The 26,445-nt window shown below is 35.6% G+C and overlaps 1 protein-coding gene across 1 annotated transcript in view; it reads right to left on the bottom strand.

Annotated features, from left to right (window-relative positions):
• bark (C-type lectin domain-containing protein bark beetle) overlaps window positions 1–26,445 on the bottom strand; it is a 185,706-nt gene that overhangs the window by 62,095 nt on the left and 97,166 nt on the right. Inside the window, exons 4-11 of the mRNA XM_081758239.1 lie at window positions 23,102–23,443; window positions 21,063–21,301; window positions 16,643–16,892; window positions 11,886–13,303; window positions 9,363–9,526; window positions 7,968–8,194; window positions 5,059–5,244; window positions 868–1,124 (exon numbers count right to left, since the gene is read on the bottom strand). Coding sequence (XP_081614365.1) covers window positions 868–1,124; window positions 5,059–5,244; window positions 7,968–8,194; window positions 9,363–9,526; window positions 11,886–13,303; window positions 16,643–16,892; window positions 21,063–21,301; window positions 23,102–23,443 — 3,083 coding nt within the window. The remainder of the gene's footprint in view (window positions 1–867; window positions 1,125–5,058; window positions 5,245–7,967; window positions 8,195–9,362; window positions 9,527–11,885; window positions 13,304–16,642; window positions 16,893–21,062; window positions 21,302–23,101; window positions 23,444–26,445) is intronic.

The raw sequence follows: 26,445 nt of genomic DNA, 5'->3' as shown, positions 1-26,445 counted from the left end.
TTACTGCAATAGAAAATTCCGCCAAGTGCGAGGTGCGAGCTGTTATACGTTTTCTTACGGCGGAACAATATTCGGCAGCAGCTATTCATCGAGAACTTTGTGTCGTGTATGGATCAAGTGTGATGAGTGAAGAAATTGTTCGTGAATAGGTTCGTTCATTTAAAAGTGGATGAACAAATATTCACGACGAATAGAGGAGTGGTAGGCTATCAGCGGTCATTGATGAACTCGTTCGGAAAATTGATGGAAAAGTTCGTGAAAATCGGTGTTTCACAATCTCGGAGATTTCCGATGAAATTCCAGAAATTTCCAGGTTTGTGTTATATAATCTCAGCACTTTGGTGATGACGAGAAGCTGAAAGATGCGGGCACAGGCTGGCTCAAGGCACAGGCAGGAGATTTTTATGCTGATGGAATTTCTAAGCTAGTGCAAATATATGATAAGTGCTTGAGTGTTTATGGAAACTATGTTGAAAAATAGAGCAAAGAAGTAGTTTTCAGATGTATATAATAAATTTTTCTTTTGTAACAAATCGGAGATTACTTTCCGAACAGCCCTCGTGTATATACCTAACTAGAGTAAATGAATTGCATAGATTGCTATGCTTGTTATCAGACTTGGAGAGTGAGAAAGAGAAGCACTACCTAGAAACAAGTTAATATGTTATTCAGGTGATGGATCGCATGTTACTATATAATTTGGTTCACTACATACTATACATATAAAGAAACAATTACTAAATACTATTTGTAATACTTTCAATTCATTAAAGAATAGTAGTTACTTTTCAATTCAATTTTAAAATAAAAAATTTACAAATAATTGATTTTTCTAAATCATTGTTATAACTAAAAAGTTTGTTTTACCCGTATATAGAAAATCCTGTAGATTTCATCTTGGGTTTGTACTCTCTGAGTGATCAAATATTTAGTTTCTCCGTCATTCACGTCAATCTGTAAATCATGTCGAGGAATGGAGATGGGTTTGAAAGGGAAATCTCTGTCGTACAAAGAATTTTGATCCACTGGAAATTTAAACCATCCGGCAATTTCTCGTTGTTGCTGTTGGGATACCATTGGGTTATGATGAACTCCAGCCATTTTGTTGTTTTCTAGTACAGAACCTGTAGGAAAATTGTGCTGTCACAATAAAATTTTACATAAAGAACATAAAAATGCAATCTGTATTACAATTTGGAGCGTATTAATGTGGATTCGAAATCTAAATACAACATATTGAGCAAGGCTATGTGATGATATATATAAACAATTAATCAGGTAACAGTTTCAACACAATAACTGTGGCTTCATCAGACTTCCATTCCTTCTGACTACTTGGAGTTGGTCATCTCTTATATACTTCCCGGAGATCAACCTTCATTAAAAAGTAACCTTGGTTATTGACTTTCACTTGTACAGCTGCGCACTTGTCCAATTAAAAATACTTGTATATGTTTTTGCTGTTATCCTCGTTATGTTCCCTTATTATTTTGTTCTCTTTCTTCTTCCTTTTCATTTTTTCTTCTTTAAGTAGAATCTTCTCCCATTCTTTATTTATCGCGAATCCTGCATTCCAATTCATTACTTTGTGTCCTACCTCCATAATTTCCCTGGCTTCTTTGCATTTTCTCACCAATGTCCTATTCTTTGCTTCTATGACCTCTGCTTCTTCCCACGCTATCCTGTGGTTTACCTCTTTCTGATTTTATATATTGCGTTGTTGTTCGTTTTCAATCTTACACCCTCTTTGTGCTGTTTTATTCTTTCTTCCATCTTCTTTTTTGTTTCGCCTATGTAAATTTTGCTACACTCCGCGCATCCCACTTTATATACCGTGTTTACTCGCGTAATAGTTGTACTTTTTGTATCAGTCTTTTAATGCGAAAATCCAACTGCGACTATTACGCAAGGAATGCTGCCATTCAAGTATCGCTATGATCAAAACAGCTAGGAAGTGATCTTTGGAATAATCACAACCAGATGTTGGAACCCTCACGGCAATACAACGCAATACGATGGAATATGATGATCTCGAGGCAATACGATGTCAACAGAGATCAGGCAATCTACTTCCACTCTCCATTCTGCACGCCCCTCCAAGTATGACTCATCCCAATATGGCATCCCACTACTCAGAGCAGTCGAGGTAGTTGTATACAGGTGCCATACTGGGATGAGTCATACTTGGAGGGAGGGCGCGCAGAATGGAGAGTGGAAGTAGGTTACCTGATCTCTGTTGACAAATAGGTCCACGGTGTTACGTGTCGGTAAATACGAAAACTTCTTTTGCTCGGATTTGCACAAGATAAGCAATTTCGAAGAAAGTCTCGTTCACAAAGAGAAAAATTCCGTAGACTGCGACTTTTATGTGAGGATATTTTTTGGCGAATGTTTTTACTTCAAACTTAAGGTGCGGTTATTATGCGAAGGCGATTATTACGCGAGTAAATACTATTACACGAAATCTTTTTTTCACTATTGCTTTTCTCTCGGTTTTTCTGACTACTTCAACTATTCTGCTTTTTCCTTTCCTGTACGTCCTAATTCCTGCTTTGCGAAGTATACCTCTTTATCTTCTCTATTTCTTTGCCTAGGCTCTCTGTACTAAACCATTTTCTCTTCTTGTTTTTCTTCTTCTTCCTTCCTTCCTTCCTCTTTCTTGCTACGCTCCTTCTTACTCTATCCTTTTCATCTCATTTCTCTTCTTCATTTCTTCCTCCCAAGTAGCCAGGAGTGGAAGTCTGATGAAGACACAGTTATTGTGTTGAAACTGTTACTGATTGATTGTTTTATATATATTACCCCATAGCCTTGCTCAGTGTATTACATTTAGTTTGACAATACGGAGACAAGGCCTGATAGAATAGTTATCGAAATCTATACAACTTAATTAAAGGGTTTAGCCTTATATTTCATTGGATGGGATTTTTTATATTTTTATTTAGAATTATATAATACAACAAAATACAAACACAGATGTTTCCTTTCTTTCTTTTCTTTGAATAAATAATTAGGCAAAAATTAATCAACTTGAAGAAAATTAACGCCAACAAATCTATAAAGTGAACTTGCTAAGTTTGACAGAAGGTATAGAAGTGTAAGAATCTTCAATAATAATAATAATAATAATAATAATAATAATAATAATAATAATAATAATAATAATAATAATAATAATAATAATAATAAGAAGAAGAAGAAGAAGAAGAAGAAGAAGAAGAAGAAGAAGAAGAATATGTCCATTTAGAATATATGAAATATGTATAGTATAAAATACAGCTGATCATACAAAATATAGATGAAATAAATAAAATAAAAATATTAGTTTAAAAAATATAACATAAAAAACATGCAGTATCTAATAAGAATTCAGTCAAAAAAGAAAAGAAAAACATTTCCAAGTTTTGAAATAGACATCCCCAGCTATAAATTACCTATACAAAACACTTGAATATGTATACCTCTATTCCGAAATTTAGAGGAAGATGTCTTTTTGTTTTGTTATTACCAATATATATATATATAAGTTTCGCTTCATGTTAACTGGTTATTTCCCAATTGCGTTAAAAAAAAACTATTCTTCATTGTTTTTATTAAATCTTTATCACAAATGTACACATTTAAAAAAATATTTAAAAAAATGTTCAGACTTCATCTTTGGTGACCTCATTACACGGGAACCAAAAGTTTGCATACAAAAATATTTTATATGCATACTAAGCCAGTCAAGATCTGTCCGCCCATGTCAAATTTGGTCGGATGAGTTGCGATCGATTCTTCTCAAAAAGATTTTTTTTATTATTATTATTTTAATTAAATGAATGAAAATTGATCATTTTTCTGCTTCAATACTTTCCGAAGCATAGTCCCGGGTTCGAATACCAACGGGGCCACTTCATCGAATATAAATCCGAGTAGTGTTTAGGATCCCACTTTAAACTACTCAGTACATCCCACCTCGCGCATGCAGTTAAAACGGAACGAACTAACCAAAATTATCTCCAAAATGTTGCTAGCTGCTATATATATATATATATATATATATATATATATATATATATATATATAACACCTTGTTATGCGTTTAAACATTTCAATTATTACTCATCGCTGTTGCTTTTGTGGACCAACAAAAAACAAAGTGAAACTTGCTCAAGAATAAATATGATGAGATCAAAATATTTTTTCACATTGAACAAATCTCCGCTTTAACTAAACTTACACTAAATGCTATAACGCAGGTTGGAGCTGGAAATTGGATGAATTATGTCTTTGACAAGTTCCGCCTAAGTAAACCGACTTTAACCCCGGTGAATATTCCCTAAAATTATATATATTATAATATATAGGATGTTGTGTACCGGTATATAGGATTATAGTATGTATTGTATATATAGTATATATAGGGTGTTACAAAAATTTGTTCCAATATTTTGGAAGTAGATTTCTCACATCAAAATAAGAAAAAAGTTCATATGGGCCTACAGTTGGAAGTGCAAAGTTTCGTAGAGTGCCGAAAACGTGAAAAAATGAACTTTACAGGTCCATAGTTGCACTACTATAGGACCGATCGTAGTCGGGTCAAGAAATCACTGAGGAACTAGTATGTGAACTATCCAAATATTCATCTTTCATAACCTCTGGTATTTGCACAATCATTTTTAGAGAGGCTGTTTGGGAGTACTTCATCATTCTCCACCTTCCTCGCTAAAAATTGGTGTGCAAGTACTGGAGCATTCTTAAACATAGATATTTGAAAAGTTCACATACCAGTTATTCAGTGATGTCTTGAGCCGACTACGATAGGTCCCATAGTGGTGGAGCTATAAACTTTTAAAGTTCACTTGTTTCACATTTTCGGCACCCTATAACTCCAAAACTATCCACTTTTGAGCACAGGTCCATATGAACTTTTTTTCTTATTTTGATATGATGAATCCGTTCCCGAAACATTGTGGCACATTTTTTGTAACACCCTGTATATACATATATAAAATCCTTTTAATGTATTTGGGTTAGAAACGAACATATTTATTGCAATAAATGTTTCTTCCTTACCTGACATGGTTAGGCCTAATTGTTTAAAACTGACTCCATTTCCTCTGTTATAACTGAACTCACTGTCTTTAATAGTGTTGCTGACTTCTGAATAAAGATCGGAATAAATGACTCCCAGGCCATCTTGCATGTTGTTAGTCACACGGATACTTTGTAAAGAATGGTGGAAGAAATCAATTTGCAGAGCTGAAAAGTAAAATAAATAAATTAATCAATAGTAATTTTTTAATGTTGTATTATGCCTTATTTTATTTGCTATAAAAAAGTGGTGTGACCTGCAACGTAATTCCGTGTACGCTACTGTAATTTAATTGTTGAATTTGTAAAGTTATTTCCAAAAGAATTTAACGTATATATATACCTAATTTTGTTTGCTGGTGATTATGCTCCATACATATTTTCTTACGGATAGATCTGATTAATTCAACATTATAGAACCAGTGATTCCCTTGAAAAACATACTCTGAACTATTTAAAATATATATATATATATATATATATATATATATATATATATATATATATATCAAATAAGTAATTTGATCTGTTTTATACAGTGCAAATACGACATATTAATAACAAAAACAATAATAGGATGGATAATAGACAGCGTTAAGATTTAAATTAGCACATATGTCAGTGATGTTTACAATTAAGTCATAATTAATCCATGCAATACTTATGATATATTTTATATGTCATTAAATGTATTTCCTTGTTCTTAAAAATTATAATGAAATGCCGCGTACTTATGGTGCGTACCACGTAGATATATTATCCAAACTAAATAACGTGGAATCACAAAGCATTGAATATTCATTGAAAGAAGGACTTGAAAATCATAATTCTTATGAAGATAAAATTTAAAAAATAAAGATAACTGGATTTCATTTTCTTTAGGCCTAGATTAGTTTATAGATAACAACAACAAAAAAATCCACAAAAGTATGGTTTTAGAGTAGTCATCAAATCACCCGTGAATCAAAAATTTTTAATGGGATATAAACATTACTATGTGACATTTATTAATCGGTTTGGGATTGTCAATAAGCATTTAGCTGCAACTAAGCATTATGTAAAGTAAATTTTAAAAAATTACACAGAAGGTTTTCATTTTTTGAGTGATTAGTTTAGAAATCTTATTTTAATAGAAACAAAGGAAGCGAAAATTAAATCTCGACAGTGAACGCCTTGACAAAGCGTGGGACTACATTATATACCGAAATTAATATACCACTATTAATCTTAATCGCTCTTAACTGGATAACAAGACTCCGAAAAAATCTAGTTAATTTTTTACTACTCATCAGTTTTAATTTTTATTTCATTTACTATATTTCGCAACACTGACTATTTATAATTTGCAAATTATGGACTGCCGAAGAAGATTTAATATGTCGTTCCCGCAAGTTTACTTATGTTTATTTTACTTCCTTCCTTTATTAGAAGTTGTTGAAGTAAAAAGTAGATATTTTTAGTTTTCTATAATAGAGCAGAGATCTACCATTACCAGTGAAATTACAAGCAGTCGAATAGATATTCTGAGGAAGGCCGGCTCTACCATATGTGCAACACGTGCATTTGCACGGGGCGCCAAGTTTCGAGGGGCGGCAAAATCTGTCGTAACTATATTATTTAAAATAAATATTTCTTGTTAGAAATAGATTTCATGATGATGATAGTTAAGTTTACCAAGTCGACCTTCTATTTGAATACTACATTCATAAATCATGTTTAGGTCGCATTAGTTTTAGGTCACACGGACAGTGCTAAAGCAAATGGTCAAACAAATCCCAGTATGAATTGCTTGATTGTTGTCAAACACAAGAACTCAATTCTCGAACAGTAGCGAACACCTATTTAGTTAGTTATTACAGTTTTGATATGAAAACCAGTCTTGTCTTTGTCACAAACAAGTTCCTTATCATTGAAGGTGGAAGCAAGTTTTTTTTTTAAAAAAAAAGAAAGAAAAGAAAAGAAAAGAAAAGAAAAGAAAGAAATTTAAAGATACAGAAGGAAAACTAAGAAATAAAGATAAAAGAGCTAGTTGCACTTAAATTGCAAACTGATATATTGAGACTGAAGCTCGATATTGCATGCTATAAAAAGGATTACCATCTTTCCTCTGCAGGCGTATTTGCCTTATCTTTCACTAACATAATAGATTTTTATTCAAGGAGGAAAAACACAGCGAGATTGTATTTGTAGTGTTTAGGCCTTTCTGAGCGCGTGTGCATTTTCCCTCCCCTTCGTTGTTCATGAAGGAGTAGCATATGTCAAATCGTGGCTTTTGAAGATTTGTTCTTTCTGGCGAAAGGAGGAAGAAATGGTGCTACTGCACGGGGTGGAAAAATGCCTAGGGCCAGCCCTGGTTCTGAGTACAACTACACGATGAAGTTTCCAGTGAGGAAATGAAATGAAGACTAAAAGCGGTAAACGACGTGAATGATAAAGAAATATAAACAGCATTATCCACGTTAAAGTGTCAAATGAGGAATAATGTAGAATGTGATAATAGTAAAAAGTACCTGGAAGGCCTCAAAGTAGTTCAAAAGAGTGTGTAAAAATGTCTGTATTAGGTTATTGTAAATGTCAAATATGTGCACTGGTTTTTTACGATTGCCCAAATTTTCGTTTTTAACACTTATTGCCATTATCACTTTTAGTCCTCAAATGTTGCAGTGAAAGAATTGTAATTTTTCAAAGTTAAATTATTTTTATTAATTCTAAACGGAAATCAAGCGGAATTATTTTATTAATTCTTTGTCATTGTCATGTTTATGATATAATTTTACATTGTACAAAGTATGTATTTCATTTCAATCTTATGCCTGACTGAATAAGTTATAATAATTTTATGTTTACGTATAATTGTGCTAGAAGCAAGAGTCGAGAAAAAAAAAACTTACCTGGTTTAAACTCATTGGTAGCATAATCTAATAAGCCAGCTCTTTCTATGGTAACGTATTGTAAATCAGATCTCCCGGCCAAGACACCTATCCTCATTCCAGCCCAAGACGATTCATAACATCTCATTCCTACGTCGTGTTCATGAGTACACGAGTTCTCAAACTCTCCTGCCATCTCGGCCTCACATTTTGTTATATCTATGTCCTCCTCGGTACATCTTACGTTACTGAAATAGACATGTTAAATGCTTGTAATATGTTACAATAAAGTATATGAGTCCATGAATGAGTAAAACAAAAGATTAATTTTTCTATCTAAAGTTATCTAGCACAGAATCAAATTTCTCTATAGAATTTTGCTGAAATTGTTATTCAAATTACTTTGTGATAAAAATTTATTTATTTCTACTCTTATTTACTTTTCATGTACCCTAATACCTATCATATACATACAAAGATAATTAATAAATAAATAAATAAATAAATAAAGACATATATTGGAAGGAATATAGTAGAAAACGAGTATAAAACATAAAAGTATATATACTAAAACAATACATGTATTTTTAGTGAATGCATAAAAGCGTATGGTTTGTTATTTAATTATTATATTATATGAAACCAACCATGTGAGTACAGATCTCTAAGGAATTACCTATTATGATGAAGAGCATTTGCTAGAAATTTATTTGTGGAAATTAAAATTATTGACTACTTAACAATACACATAAAATTAATAGAAAAAATGTCGGTTTTTATGAGAGAGTTACACAATTTTCTTACTAGAAGTTTTTACAATACCCAGGAATTCTTAAATGACGAAGATTTTTGTTCGAATTTGTGCAAAAAAAGTCTTATATATATATATATATATATATATATATATGTATCAAACTTATCACATTATGGTAGATGAAATTTATATTATTTGAAGTACTGTAAGAATTGAATATAGTCCCTATGTGACGAGTCCGATGTACTTTTTCTACTATCAATTATGCATACTAAGGACGATAAATAAGTCAATTATTCTGTACTAACTTACACCTCAAATTTAGCCTAATTCCAAATCAAACAAACTGAAAATTTCTTTGGACATTTTATAAGGTCATAGTTGCAATTCTCTTTAATGAAGTCACCGCAACGAGAATTCTAACTTTAAACCAACTATATCTCAAAATTAATATTCTGAACTTGGTTACTTCTGTCGGAACGACGAAGATATAATCTACTTTTCAAACAACAACTGAAATGAGGAAAATTCTCTACACTGATAAACACAATCAATTTTTAGAATACGGAAATTAAAAGTTACAAGGGAATACTTCCCTGACTTCCCGCCCAAAACTTGATTCCTGATTATACAAAATAAATAAAAGAAAAAATAAGTTTTACCTTAAAAGAATGTCTTCACTGATTCCAGCTTCAGGAATTTCTGATCGTTCGAGGAACCAATCATCTGGATTGAGTACTAATCCCAGCATATGACACACTAAAGCAGCGTCACGCATAGTCCAACCATAATCACAAACAGTTCCCCATCTTTCACCTATTTGGACCTAGAGTAAAGAAAGTTTATATATAGATATAGATATAGATATAGATATAGATATAGATATAGATATAGATATAGATATAGATAATGATTACGAACAATTTTACACATACAAATGACTTTTAGATAGAGAAAATAGTACTGGTCATGTAAGTTTAAGTTGGAGAACGTCGTGTCCATGGGTTTTCTCTCCATTCTGTTCATGCTACTCTTCCATCATGGATCACTTAAATTTATCATAAGCTTCATTAACCTATAGGTATTACTGCATAAGTTGAAGTACAGGGTGTTTCCAAAATGAATATCGGGGTTTTTAAGGCTTTGTACTATTTATTACAATCATAAATCATACATTAAATAAAAGAGCAACCCAAAAAGTTGTGTATGCATGCATGCGTATGCCTCCTTCCTCTGTCTACCGTTAGAAAGCACTACTAGCAAAGATGGCGTCTAATGAGAAGAAAGCTTTTTGTGTTTTACATTTTGCAAAGACTGAATCTGTAATTACAGTGCAACGTGCTTTCCGTATTAAGTTCAATTGCAATCCACCAAAACATCCGTAAATGGTATCATCAATTTGAAGACACTGGCTGTCTGGGCAAAGAGAAGAGTACGGGACAACCAAGATTGAGTGAAGAACGTGTTGAACGAGTGAGAGAGTCTTTCACGCGTACCCCCAAGAAATCAATTCGGAAGGCTAGTCGTGAATTAGCAATTCCAGTGACGTCTTATGTGGAGAATTTTAAGACGATTGAGGAATTTAAGGAAGAGGATTGAATCAGTTGTTGCAACAATTATTCCAAACACACTGATCAAGGTTTGGGAAGAACTCGCTTATCGATTCGATGTGTGCTGTGTAACGAATGGTGCTCACATTGAACACTTGTAGGAAAGACTCTTTCAGTTGCTCTTTCATTTGATTTATTATTTATAATTGTATAATTGTATAATAATAATAATAATAATAATAATAATAATAATAATAATAATAATAATAATAATAATAATAATAATAATAACTGTATTTAAAGGTACATTCTTTTAATAGTAGTAGTATAGTATTTTAGCAGCATTAGATTACTAACAAAACCAAATTTATATTAAGGATAACGTCTTCTCTTCCTCCTGCAGCGCATCATAACAATTCTTTGTTCCAATCTCTAAAGATCTTCTTCTTTCCCTCTTTGCATTTTTTGGAAACACTTTCCTCATGGGCTACGGTGGCTCAGTGGTAGAACACTTATCTCTGATGCGTGGGGTCCCTCGTTCGATCCCGGTACAAGTAAATTTGTGGTGGACAACATGGTGTTCGTGAGTTTTCTCGGGTTACGTCCGTTTTCTCCCACAATCTCATTCCACCAATTCTTTTATTATCATTCACTTGTCTTAATCTTCCGTCTTACACTGGAAGATTTCGTTTCGTTTTTCATTTTGTAAATATGTAAATGAAATTAAATCTTTGAGTTGTACGTCCCACGATTATGCCGGTTAGGCTAAAGGAGACGGTGATGATGAATAAAATGGTGGAATGAAGAAAGTGGGAGGAAACGGGAGAACCCCGAGAAAACCCACGCACACGGTGTTTGTCCACCACAAAGTTCACTTGGCGGGGGCTGGTATCGAACCCGGGACCCCTAGCACCAGAGGTGAACGCTCTACCACTGAGCCACCGCGGCCCACTTTTTTATATGTATTCATGCAATATTGTAGAAAGAAATCTTGATTTTCACTTGCACAAAATGAAAACATCTACATACCAAAAATCCGGCTAAGAAAATCAAATCGTATAATGTTATTCGACAGATTATAGCTGTACAATAAGCTACAATACTAGTACTTAAAATAATAATAATAATAATAATAATAATAATAATAATAATAATAATAATAATAATAATAATAATAATAATAATAATAATAATAATAATAATAATATTTTAAATGTAAGAAGAAGAAATCAGAGCAGAAGAACATATTTTACAGAATTGATGAAACTTAAACGGAAATTTAAAATGATTTTCACTCATTTTACAGAATTAATGAATACTTACAGGGGAATTTAAAATGATTATTTCAATTAGGACCCATCGTACGTAAATGTTGACAATATCTTTGAGTATCTTATACATTTGTACACTAAGTGTATATTTTCTATTCTTACTGTATTTTTACTGGATGACAAAGTTATCGTGTATAACACACATTGCAGTGCGTAAAATAATAAACCAATTAACACATTTTTATTTCCGTAACTAAATTTAAATCGATACCACTTTAAACTTTTCCCCAAATTTATGCAAGAAACAAACAATGAAAACTTTTCATGAAAGACAAAAATGTGGGATTTTTTTAAGTTATCTTACCTGCAATCTTCCTTCATAGCTTGTTCTGCCACCTAGCAACCGAACGGGGACATAAGTGTCATTTTGAATGTCAGCGCCTTGTTCCAATGTTAATTTGATATCATTTGGGCTACGTCCTCTAGCTTCCAGTTTTCCAGACACCATAAAACCAATCGATGGAGGAAACCGTAAAGTCACTCCAGGCTGCAAAACTAATCTTCCTCCAGGATACACATTGATATCACGTTTCACTATGTATTCTCCTGGCTGTAAGTTCTCATGCCCATCTACTTCACCACCGACCACATTTCCTTGGCTAAATAACGGCACAAATGTCGGGTTAACAATAAAAGTATTCGAATTCGGATTACTACTATGCAACAGGAAAGGCAAGTACACAATTTTAGCTAGATTAAATCTGTCTTTACGGTGAAACACTCTGAAATAAATTCTTTCCTCGTCTGAATAGCCCAACCAATTATAAGTACAGTTGACTTCTTTGCTTTGGTCTTCCAGATGTGATCCGAGTTCATAGTCGGAGTCATGGTTTTGGATGATATTTCGAAACACGTCAACATTTGCTGAAGATATAACCACGGCTGCAGCGACTCGATTTCGTGGCACTAAAGACGGGAATGGTTCTTTAATTCTGTTACCTCGAACGAAATTCCTTGTAAAAAGCAAATGTTGTTTTTCACTATACGGAGACAAACCTAGATTCACTACATAAATTCCTTCATTGCCCACAAATTCGTTATATTGCACATCTATCTTTGCAGGCAACAAATCCAAGTTTTCAATTACAGGATTTTTTATTAAAATGCCACCGTACGTATGTCGATTAAAGTAATTATACTCAATTTTACCCTCCAAGTTCACAGCAGGCTTAATTTTGATACCCAATTTCTTATTATGGATGAAATAATTGTGTCCGATTTGAAGTTGCATCATTCCAGCGTTTTGTCTCCAACATGACATCACTTCAATGGCCGTATTGGTACTATCATTAAACCAATTTCCACTAATATTTACAACAGCGTTTCCACAGAAATTTCCAACCAGAACGCCAATATCGTCGTTCTTAAACACTTCCGAATACGCTATCACAGTTTCTTGGCTAAAATGCACACTCTCTGAGCTCTCATTTAGCCACAACGAAAACCCGTATCCTTTGTTGGAAGATAACCAAGAATGCGAAACATTGCTGTTACCTCCCCCGTAGGTTATATTGATACCGTCACCGTGATTGAAGGCAATACGACTTTCCGTGACATTAACGTCACCTGTTCCACCCAGCACATGGACACCTGCAGTGTGGTTGTTATTGTAGATGGAACTCTTGTGGATATGTACTTGACTCCTGATGTTCTCTGCGACAATACCTCGTCCATTGTTGTCTGCCAAAGTAGATTCTGTTATATTTATGTCGTAAGATTTACCTGTAACAAGAATTTAAGAATTAGTGAAATACTAGAAAGTAAAGGGAAATGAAATTATTTTGGACATTACTAATTAAATCATAATACAAGAGTTATCAGTTTAATTAAATATGTCTATTTCTATCAATTAACAACACAACCACACACAATTAAATAAATAAAAAATATAAAAAGTTCTGTGCACAGGACTCCACGGTATAGATTCGAAATTTTTTTGTTACACAGAATCCAAATTTCCAAATTCTAGGATGATTGACTGTGTCAATTTTTTTACATGGGCGAAAAACGTGTGTTCTCCCTATCCAAAATCGCTAAAAATTTTCGCCCGTAAAAGAATTGACATGGTCAATCGTCCTTGGGTTTCGAAATTTGGATTCTATGTAATAAAATACATCGAATCTACACCCTGGAGGACACTGAACAGAACTTTTTTTTTCGCTCAAGTTTCTTGCCAATAAAAAGGAAAAAATGAAATGAAATCTTTAAGTTTTAGTCTCACGTTTATGCCGGTGAGGCTAAAGGAGACGGTGATAATGAGAGAAATGAGTGAAATGGTGGAATGAAGAAAGTGGGACGAAACGGGAGAACCCCGAGAAAACCCACGAGCACGGTGTTTGTCCACCACAAAGTCCACACGGCGCGAGCTGGGATCGAACCAGGGACCCCAAGCACCGGAGGTGAACGCTCTAGCACTGAGCCACCGCGCCCCCCCCCCCTACCCAATAAAAAGGAATCAACACGGTGGGGTTTCGAAGTTCGGATTCTGTATAACAAAATACATGGAATCCATACCCTGCGATTCGATGCACAGAACTTTTATTTTTTGTGTGTGGCTGTCTAATTATTCTAAACTACCTAGCTTTTGGTTACAAATACGCTTTCTGGTGAAACTTTGAGTACAGTAAGGGCAGGATGGCTCTATGGTAAAGCGTTTGCTCACCTCTGATGAGAAGAGTCCTCACTTCGATACTAGGCCATGTGAGTTCGCGGCGAAGAACATCGTGTCCGTAGATTCTTTTGTGGGTTTTCCCGCTATCTTCCACATTCTCATTCCACCATTTATTCCATAATTATTCAGTTTCATGAATCATCCGTCTCCTTTAGCCTAAAGTTCATAAACATGGAAAGTTATATTAAATATTTCTTTAAAAAACGAAAGACACTTTTGACAGCGCCATTACAAATATTTTCTTAACTACCACTAAATTTCCTAGTGACTGTAACATTTTCTTATAAACGAATAATAAAGTATAAATAAATAATTAGTTGATTCTGAAATATTCTCTTCTCTTTAGCATTTATAAAATACATAACTCTCATGGGCAACGTCAACGTAAAATGTTAATAAGGGATATGATTGTTGTAACTACCCATCGTCTGATGAAGATCCAGGGAAAGTGCTAACAGCAAAACTCTCTTTTATTTGTCGGTTCAAGACTTTTATGTAATTGTTAATTTACTTTATATAATTTATACATATTACGTTATTTATTGTATATCTATCTATCAACCCATAAATATCTATTTAACGCTTTATTACGCTAGTTTTTCCCTTTGGCGTGGGAGACCCGAGTTCGATTTGCGGCGGGAGCTGGATGGTTCGGATTCCACGTTAATCAGTAGGTCCACGTCTCATATAGTCTCGCTGCTGAACGGGACATAAAACTCAAAATCAACTCAACTACGCTAATTTTTTAGCAAATTTTGAAAGATTTCCATAATTTTGACAAAAATAGTTAATATTTGTGTTAACATATGAACACAGAAGTTGTTGATTAAATCGGTACCAAATATAATTAATTTTGTTAAACTGTTAGAATATATACATCACTGGAGTTAGGACCGTATTTTGGCAAGGTCAACATGGGTCATGCTCAGAGAGGTTGCATTCCAGTCAGGACTGTATTTAACATTTTTGCCGCCTTGGGCCATTGTCATGTGTTCCATATGTATATATACTGTATATGTACATTGAGTTCTGGAAATTACAGAAATTTGGCGCAAATTCATATCACAGAGACGACACTTGATAATGGCCCAAGGCGGCAAATATGTTAAATATAGCCCTGACTGGAGTGCAACCTTCTATGGTAGCATACTCTAAGATGGAATTCACTGAAGGTCTAGTACTCAGTATTTAGAAATGGCTCCTCTTATTCATTTTGATCTCACGAAGACCTTAATCTCACCTTCATCTCAGTACATTAGGATGAGTGTAGTAGCACCCAATTTTGTGTCAGTGGCAGTAACAATGTGATGAGAGTGAGAACGTCAACATTATTTGAAAGTAAGGACGGGGACATAAACATTAAATGTAAGAACAAGTGAAGGAGAAGATGTTATGTGATAGTAAGGGTAAGAGTAATATTGATTTAAGGACGAAGGTCAATGAGTGTCAGGAGACATGCACGTATTTACTGCGTACCCCCTTACTTCATCATTTGCATACGAGGTGTGTTCAAAAAGAAACCGAACTTTTGCTGTAACATCTTTATTGCTCATTGTAAAACATTTTCTTCTTGAAAATAGTCCCCTCTACTGGTAATATACTGTTTCCAACGTTTCTTCCCTTTTTTTCAGGAAATCTCCTGGAACGCACTTACCAGGATAGTGCGCACGTCTCTGGTCGCATTGTCCTGAATCTCGTCTAAGGTTTGCAAACGACGTCCTTTCAAAGTGAAGTTTGAGGAAAAAGAAAAAGTCTACTGGGACTAAGACCGGATAATAAAATGGGTAGGACACAACAGGAGTCTAATGTTTTGCCGGATAACTGCTACGAGGAGCGAAGCGTGAGTAGGCGTATTGGCACGGTGCACCATCCAAGTTTGGTTTTCCCATAATTTAGGCCTCTTCCTGCCTACAACATCCTTCAACCGCGCTAAAGTGACCTGGTACAACTGTTTGTTTACCATCTGACCACGTGATATAAATTCATGGTGGACAATGCCTTTTCAATTAAAAAACATAACTAACATCACCTTGATCTTTGACCGACTCATGTGTACCTTTTTTGGACGAGGAGACCTTAATGAATTGAAAAGCAATGAAAATGTCTCTGTAAATGTTTTGTCAAGTTTGTAGCAAAATTTTACACACATTGTTATTCAAGCTTTTCATTTTCACTATATCATTACTCTGACGAACAATTTGTGCACTGCTCACTTCCGCGGCTATAGCTCGCCAACTAACGATTATAGCAAAAGCGACAGATGGCAATTTATCTAAACCTGCCGCTCGTGTGCTCTGTAGCCGCAGCTCGCCATTTCAAAAGTTCGATTTGTTTTCGAACACACCTCGTACATATATACTGGGTATTTCTTAAATGTAAGTCCAACTTACGGTTTCCAGACGTTATTTGAAGGTAGATGACAGACTTGGCCCGTGGTTCTGCGCTGTATCGAATGAACAGACTTTCCCTCGTTGAGCTGACACTCTGGACACTTGTGCCATTCCTAACCTTCACAGAGGCTAACAGACGATCGGCGGCAACTGGACCGTCAAACACCTCCACCACTGCGCTGTCATTGCGGTCTGTGCTCATATGTAGGAAATGGAGAGTAAGCACATGGTTTCTTTTGGTGAAAAAATACTGGAAACATAGAACAAATAGCAATTAACGAACACTTAAGAGATAGTTTATTCATTTGACAAGATTATCAAATTAATTTATTGCTATTAAATAATAAGATGCTGTAGTAAGTAACGCCAAGATTTAAATTAACATATACGAGATGACAATGATGTTTACAATAGTATAAAATGGCGAAAAATGCTTCCCACTATAACCTAGAAATGTCTTCCTGAAACTCTCTAATACTATGTGTATACTTGTCTATTACCCATTTTTTGCTCAAGATTTTCAACGCTGCATTTCTCTAATTTTAGGTAGCAGTAGATTGCATAATTTCATTCCAATATACTTAAAACTTTTTTGCGTTTGCTTAGTCTGATGTAAGAAATACCTACGAGGTGTAATTGATAAGTTTTAAGACAGGTGGCGCCACTGCTCAAGACGAGTAGATATAATTACCCCTTAGCGTGGAAGTGGTGGCTTGGTGTGACCTTGATACGTGCTGCAAGAATCACTACGATATCTTTGTTCAGGACAGCATAGCAACCTGTTGAGTGCGGGCATGTGTGTGTGTTTCGTGGTGGATTATTGCTTGCGCAAATTGGATGAAAACTGGAACACCGGCACATTATGCGTTATCGATCCAGGAATTTCTGGCCAAATGTAACATTCCTGTGCTTCCGCAATCCCCCGTACTCCCCAGATTTGGCCCCGGCCGACTTCTACTTCTTTCCTAAATTAAAATTGTCGCTGAAAGGGAAGAGATTTGACTCAATTGAGGACATTCAAGCAAATACGGAGAGAGTGCTTCACACCATCACAGAAAATAATTTTCAGGAATGCTTCCAGAAGTGGAAACACCGTTTGAATCGGTGTGTTCATTCAGCAGGGGACTACTTTGAAGGAGATCCATCACAATAGCCTGTAAGTACTACCATTTTTAAATTACAAGCCCAGTCTTAAAACTTTCCAATCACATCTCGTATTTATTTTTGCGTCTTGTATTATGTGAATGACCAGTACTTCGAGTAACATAACTTACACAGTTTTCTTTTATCAGCATTAGTATCCTATAAATTTCGTCCAACACCGCTATCAGATAGAGGCATACACCACGAAGGGTTCGGTGAGTTTGGAACCCTCTTTCCAAACTTGCGAAACCAACACATACCTGCAGTAATTTACTATTGTTAATGTGAACTTATAGATTTGAGTCTACGATTTTAATTTAAACTGCAACAGTGCTCAGTTTTAGGTGTGGTTCTGCACACTGTTTTGTTCCCACGTTACATAAAATGGCACACTTTCTTCAGTTATTCCACGCATATATACATATTAATAAGTATCAAAATAATGGGAACACGTTTTAATTTATGAGATGGTAACACCGAGAATGTGTGTGCAGCTCCTTGTCGTTGTTAGTAGTGCCCTTAGTTGATCATCTGTAGTATATCAAGTAAGATAGAACGGAGGCATATGTGTTGATGCTGATAGACGGTAGTGATGCAAAACGGGAGATCTATCTGAGTTTCAAAGAGGCCAAATTGTTATTGGCCCAAATGTGTCTCAAGTAGACAGTGTGTTAGGAACTGTCGAGAGAAACGGTGTCCAAACTGATAGCCTATAGAACTCATGACTAAATAAAATCAGCAAGGAGTGACAGTGGACCGAGGGGGAGACTCAGTGACACGAATCGCCAAGCATTTACGAGAACTGTCACGAATCATTGAAGAGCATTGTCACCAAGAGACTTGTCACTGAGCATTGAAGAGGATTGTCAACGATCATTGATGAAGATTGTTACCAGAGGATTATCACCGAGCTTTGAAGAGAATTGCCACCGAGCGCTGACGAGGATTGTCACCGAGCATTGACGAGGATTGTCACGGAGCATTGAAGAAGACTGTCACCGAGGATTGACGAAGATTGTCACCAAGCACTGAAGAGGATTGTCCGAGCATTGAAGAGGATCGTCATGCAGCATTGAAGAGGATTGTCAAAAGATACTGACTACGGACCTCAATCTACACCTGGAGCAGCCTATTGTGACAATTACAGTCTCTGATGTGAGTTGCCTTTCCTGAACATCCGCGATCGGGTTGCAATTTCCAAGTTGGTAGTCACCGCGAACACGGCTTTAGCGCGAAGAAAATGGTACCCTGAACACCCAGGTTGGAAACGCTTCATATGGTCCCCAGGAGTCTTTTTTTCATGTTATTTCCAATAACATGCTATGTTTAAGTAAGTTGGATGTTCAAAGAAACATATACTTCAAATTGTCTTCTCCCAACCACAAAACATGGCAGTGGCTTTGTGATGCTGTTAGCCGCAGTTTCCTGGAATTCACTGGGCCTTGTGAATACGTTCACAGAACGTGCTATTGCCAATGTGTGTGTGGACTTTTATGTGGCCGTGTTCATTCTAAGTCTAGATGTTATTTCCAGTTAATAGAGCTACTGAGGTGCGGCTTCATGAACACCTTCCCATGACTCAATCTATTTGAAACCTGTAGCGAAGACCCCGAAGCAGATACCGTCTTCCATCCTTGCTGACGAAACCGCGTACTGCACTGTATGAGAAACAATGCAATGAATCTCTGGAAACCATTCGTGTTTCACACGAGGTGTGATCAAATGATACAGTGAATAATTCTATTAAAAACTAAGTAATAATCTTACATGGAATTTGATTTAATCTCCTAAACATACTACCCTTGGCTAGCAATGAATTTATTCCAACGTTGAATCAATGACTGGAAGCATTCCTGGAAGGCTCCTTTTGGAAGGGCGTGTCAGCTGTTCAGGGACCACGGTTTTCCTTTAAACACGGTTTTAACTTTTGGCAAGAGCCAGGAGTCGCATGGTGCTATATCTGGAGAGCACAGCGAATGTAGAGAGACAGGAATTTTTTTTCGGTCAAAAACCCGAGGGTCAAAAGCAAAGGTGTCACGGCGCGCGACGGTTAAAATGCTCTTCACGGACCCATACCAGATGTTTGGTCCTTCGAAAAGCTCTCGAATACTCATTCGCCTGTTTGAACAAATCATTTGTGCTACTTTTTGCACGTTTTTATCTGTTTTTGATGTCGAAGGACGTCTCGATCGTTGCTCGTTTTCAACCGACTCCTTGCCGCTTCTGAATCACTCATACTACTTGTAAACAGTCTTCAAGGCCACCGCTTCATCGCCATACACTGATTTGGACATTTCGTGAGCATCTTTGACACTTTTTTGCAGCTTAAAATAAAACTTAATGTTGGTACGCGACAGACACTCTTAACACGTCTTCACTCTTCTGCCTCTGGAAGCCAACTAACATGTCACAACTTGTTCATACTCGATGCTGACTGCACCAAAGGTTTAGGCTACCGGGCTTACTAGTTGAAATGCATACAACATCGATAAATGCACTGTGCAACTACATTGACCGTATTTTTTTTTATTTTTTTAATCACATCTTGTATATTGCAACTAATCAGAGTTCTTCCGCAGGCTAACGGTGGTTCTCCACGCTATATTAAGTAGATAAGACGAATTTTCTTCAGGTGTTTCCAGTATTTTGATAACCATCTATATATCGTCGCTACGCCTCGAAGAACTACCGTGTGACATTTTCTTGTCAAAAATAAGTTATGGCGTGCAAATAAACCTGAAAGCTGTCAGGCAGCGTCCCTTATAATGTGATAAGTGAATATTCAATTGTTTCGCCACAACAATGAAAAAATAATAGATTGAAATTAAAGGCTCATCAGGTTCTCATCAAGTACGTATTGATTAATGTATACAAGTCCTCTATGTGCTTATAAAGGTGCAAAAGGTAAATCGACATGTGCTCCATAAATACAAAAATAGTAACATAACTTTGTTGAAGCAAGCTACAGCAATGTCTATTGTTTAGTGCATAATATACGCAGAACCAATTTTATTATATTTTCGAGTATTTCTGTGTATATCTGGCAAAATTTTAAGAGTTTGGAATGTTTTTGCTTCTTCTAAAAAGTTGTGGTTTTAGTACATAGCGGTTCTTCGAGGCGCAACGACGATATACCTATTGAATTAAAATTATTTTTAGGCTGCATAGACATTTCGCATTAGGTAACGAGCATATATATCACAAAAATATACCAGATAACCAACATATATATCACAAAAATACAAGTAAGAAGAACAAGAAGTATCCTGAAACATACCTTGCTACAATTTTTCGAAACCGGCGCATAAGAATGTTGCTGCATATAGACTAGCATAGGAAACGTTTGACTAACAGTCACAGGAACCGTGCAGAAATCAAAAAGCTCCGTTCCATCAATCTGTTCGCGGAGAAATAAATCATGGTGGACATATCTCACTCCATCGCCGCCATTTCCTGTAACTTCACACCGCTCGAGATGGACTAGTCCTGAGGAAGTGTTCACATAAACGCCATATCCTATAATGAAATGAAAATAAAACCATGTATTTGTTAAGCATCCTCATAGACAAAAGTGAGACCAGTAAAATAAATAGAAATGCAGTATTTTTCAGTATACACCAAAGTATTTTACATCACATTTAATTTGGATTTAAAAATATTAATTTAGAAATTTTCTAAATTCATCTAGATTTAAAGATATCTGTCATGCACTGCATATGCCTATAGGAATGCTTCTCGCCAAAAGTCATATTGATAACATCACCTAGGGATATGAGTCAAACATAACTTCAATTATATTGTGATTAAATATAAATGATGAGAACATTTCAAGAAGAAAATAAATTTTGTTTGAATATTACAAATTTGTCAGTGTTAGTTACTCATCAGGTCCAAGCATTCATGGCTAACTCATAGATTGATGTGGTTTATTTTGACATATCAAAGGCCTCTGACACCATAAACACCAAATTGCTTCTTTACACACTCTCTAATAGATATAACATTCATGGAAGATAATCTCTTTGTTAGATTGTTATCTCTTAGGAAGAGAAAAACCCGTTACTCTTCCTGGATCCGTGTCTCCATTTAGTCCCGTCTTATCCGGAGTGCCCCAAGGGAGTGTGCTGGGTCCACTTTTGTTTTTATTTTATATGGACGACTTACCTAGCATCTTCTCGACCTCTTCATCAAACGTATTGCTTTCCGCTAATGACTGTAAACTCTTCAGAGTCGTTAACACTGTAAGCGATGCTTCATCACTGCAAGCTGATATAGATATGTTATGTAATTGGTGCTCTACCTGGAATCTGTCTCTAAACCTCAATAAATGTACTACAATTTCTATTTCCTTAAAAAAAGAATGCTCTTCGACAGAAATATATAATGTTAACAATGTATCTGTCAAACGCGTTTCGTCTCAAAAAGATCCAAGTGTTGTGTTTGATGAAAAACTCTTCTTTGCGGACCATATTATCCAGAGCTATGAAGCTACTTGGTCTACTGTTTAGATTTCCGGAAATACAGTCTCCCCCCTCCCCCCCTTACGATGTTCTATAAGGCTTTTATTTATCCGATTATTAAAATATTGTTCACCTGTATGGAACAGGCAGTACCTATTAATCTATCTGGCATTGACTCTGTATTAAACTTCCTTCTTGCCATAGTTAGATTTAGAATTCCTGAGTTAAATAATTACTCGCAAAAAGAACTAATATCTTTAATGAACTTATGTCCTGAGCTGATTTACTTTACCTATGTAAGATCATCAGCGGCAAAATTGATTCTGAATTTTTACTATCGCAGGTTAACTTTCGTGTTCCTCGACGGCGAGCTCTTTCTCTTAATTTGCTATGAGACATCTAGATTATCGATTGTAAAGCGCTCCTTGTTTTACAGATTAGCACACAATTACAATACATTGTCGACAGAATGTAACATTTTTACCTCTGAGAGAAACTTTAGAACCCAATTCATGAGAACTTTGTATATAATAATAAAACTACTGTTACTACTACTACTACTACTAGTAATAATAATAATAATAATAATAATAATAATAATAATAATAATAATAATAATAATAATAATAACAATAATAATAACAATAATAATAATAAAATAATAATAGCGTATGTATCTTCGGCGCGGAAGACCTGGGTTCGATTCCCGGCTGCAGCTCATATGATTCGGATCCCACGTCAAGCTGTAGGTTCATGTCGCATATATTCTCGCTGCTGAACAGAACGCCAAACATCAACTTAGCCAATAATAATAATAATAATAATAATAATAATAATAATAATAATAATAACCTACCTCTGTTATCTCTGATAGCACTGTCAACTAAATGCACAGGAGCTGTAGGTAACGTTACATTAATCCCATTATATGCAGAGAACATCACAGCTATTTTATTCATCCTTGGAGGAACTCCCAATACTTCGATCGCTGAACTCGTGTTGTAATTTTTTCCAACGCCTGCGTATTGGATATCAACAAAAGACAACTCGGATCTGGAGAAACGGATGTACAGTGTATTCTCTTGAGCAAGCTCTCGGTCGCTTTTCGCATGTTCGAACCTCAAGCCTCGCCAGTTGGAAACTCCTTCTGAGGACTGCAGCAAAGGTTGACACGATATTCCAAGATCAGGATGGTAATCTGAAAAGAAGAAATTTAAATTAGTTTCTTTATAAGCTTTGTGTCTTCAGATGTCTCATTTTCTTCGGGATAATGTATAAAGAAAAAAACATTAGAACATTTCTACTGCTGTTATAGGTTGCATGATTGTCCAACAGCTTATTTCTGAACTACAAAGTATGTTTTTTAAGGGTTTTTTTTTTTTTTTTTTTTTTTTGAAGAGTTAGAGTAAAAACAGAACTTTGTTTTTTAGTCCAAGGCAATATTGAAAAATTACCTTGATAAACACAATAAAGCCCTATAGAGCAATAAAGCACACGGTTTTTTCACAACTTTTTATTATATTTTCTTTGTTATATGCAACATAATATAAAGTCACTATTATAATTATGGTCCCAATACACAGTTTTTAAAATAGTTTGGGTAAGTTAGGCGTTTTTACGCCCAGGTTGCCAAGGGAAGAATTTTAACAGAGCTCCAGGCAAACTAAGTGGAAGTGGTTGAGGAATTTTCAGTATTCGAGGAAAACAAAGAGAGGTTGGTGTCCCGCAGAGCTTCAGGCAAGCTAACTGTAAGCAGGCAGAAAAACCATAACTCCAGGCAAGCTAGGTTAGGGTTTTCTCAGAGTTCCAAGCAAGCTACGAGAGAAGTTGAGTTGTTATAAAGTTTTAGGCAAGCTAGGTGGGAGGAGACTTTGGAGCTCTAAGCATACTAACAGGTTGGCTTAAGTTAGATATTTTCAGAGCTCCAGGCAAGCTAAGTGAGAGGAATTGCACAGCCAAAACTGATGTCAATTGAGGTGTTACATGGAGTTTTATACTTTCTCCTGGAGAGCGGTAGAGCTGGTCTTTTTCTTCTGTTACATGACCAGATGATGACAAGGATGCCTGTGATTTGCCTTTTGTAGTAACTGTAATAGTTGTAGTAAGAAAGCACGTGTTGTTTACAAAATCAAAGCATGTGTTGGTGTTTACAAATATAGATCACGTGTAAGATATTTCAATAGCAATGCAGTAGTAATTGTCGCAGTTGGACTAACTTGTCACAGACCGGTTTCTTCTAGTTAAGTGACGATTCTTATTAGTTGTTGAAGCCATGTGACCTGAAGGCGGGAAACAAAAACTATGTACCGTAGGGCCTAACATATGCTATAATACAGTTCAAATAGTATCCTTTCATAGAATACGCACACGGTTCTAAGACTTATCATCTAAGAAAACGAGGGCCACAGAACATCAGGTCAACACCAAGAGATCATGAGTCCTAAACCACGGATCATGATCCTTGATTGAAAATCACCGCCTAAATGACATCATACCACGTGATCCGAGTCCTTGGTGCTAACACTCATACCACGTGACAGAGGAGTGTGGCCTAATTAAATTCCCGCCAAAATATCACATGACCTCCAAGGGGGCACGGTGGCTTAGTGGTGCAGCGCTTACCTCTTATGCGTGGGGTCCCTGCTTCGATTCCCGGCGAAGTAAGTTTGTGGTGGACAACATCGTTTTCATGATTTTTCTCAGGGTACTCTCGTTTCTTTCCATATTATAATTTCACCAATTCTTCCATCATCATTTACTTGCCTTCATCACCCGTCTCCCCTTGCCTAAAAGGGCATAAGTGTGGGACGTTAAACTAGAAGATTTTCTATCTATGACAATAAATGTTTAAATATCACTCTTTGTGTTTACTGGCCTAGTTATAAGTACTTTCTGGACGTGCGGTATAAATTTACACATAGTCCTGCAATCGATTCTCAGCGAGAGCACAAAATTTTCGGTTTTAGATTGTGAACGTTTTTGTACTTGGACCAGAAAGCCTGAAAGAATTGCATTACGAGTGTTTGCGCAGAGCCTTGAAACGCTGATTTTTTAAAATTATTTTTTTATTTTTGTTTTATTTTTTTATTTTTATTTTATTTTATTTTATTTTTTTGTTTAACGTCCCTCGATTTTGCACCAAAGCTAAAAGAGAAGGTGAAATGCTGAAAATGCTACACACTACAGACGCACAGTTTTCACTAAAGCCCTGAAACGCTAAAAAGGCTATCTACTACGGATATTCATTGAACCTACGGTGTAGCGAAGCAATTGTAATAAATTGCCTTTCAACAGTTTCTTGGTTTGTTATCATTCTGCAAAAGCGTGTGTAGGTAAGTCTGTCTTGTTATCAGTGAACAAGCTACTTAACACATTAGGATAATTAAATTCCCGTTTCCTGTGACTTAAAAAAAAAAAAAAAAAAAAAAAAGTTTACATTTACTGTATTTGTTCTCTGATAAGCACTGACGTCCTGTGGGTATTCTTAAAATTTATGAATAACTCGTTTGATTGCGATAAATTTTCTTTTTTAAAAAAGAAAAAAAATATACAAAACACCTGTCTTCTAGAAAATGCCCCGATGTTACGAGTAGTGACGTCATGTCTCAACATAAAATGACGAATACCTTTTATCGCATTGTTTTCGTTTACTTTTCAATGAATTATCCGATATTTTTTCCTTCATCCAGTGTCAGTTATTTCTTATTAGTTTTTCCCCTTGCCTACGCCCATCCTACGCGATTATTACTCTGAAAAAAAAAAAAAACTTGATAATTCATAACGGATACAATTCAGAGCGGACTGACAACTATAGGGTCCACCTGCTAGACTAACATGAGGGTCCATTGTATTAATACGTCAAAAATGTATTTGATATTGTTTATATGGCTTCATCAAATATCAGTTAATCTTCAAACCCAGCAATGGGTAAACTATAGCTAGCGAGCCAGATGCAGTCCCCTGAAAGGTTCTATCCGGCCCTTGACATGATTCCTAATCTGACGAATGTAAAGAATAGGGATACCAGACGTCTTCTTTTACCAGGACATATTCCCTCTTGGGGGTTCAGATTGTTTTTAGGAAATGCGATAATGTAATCAAGGGCGCCCATTTCTGTGTAAATGGGGGGGGGGCATTCAGATGCAGAAAGTATATATATGAGGATTTTAAGACAAGTTGCATTCAAATTATGCCAAATAT

This window comes from Thermobia domestica, chromosome 5, assembly GCF_964235325.1.
Source record: "Thermobia domestica chromosome 5, izTheDome1.hap1.1, whole genome shotgun sequence".
NCBI lineage: Eukaryota > Metazoa > Arthropoda > Insecta > Zygentoma > Lepismatidae > Thermobia > Thermobia domestica.
This window is presented reverse-complemented; position numbering and strand designations above follow the sequence as displayed.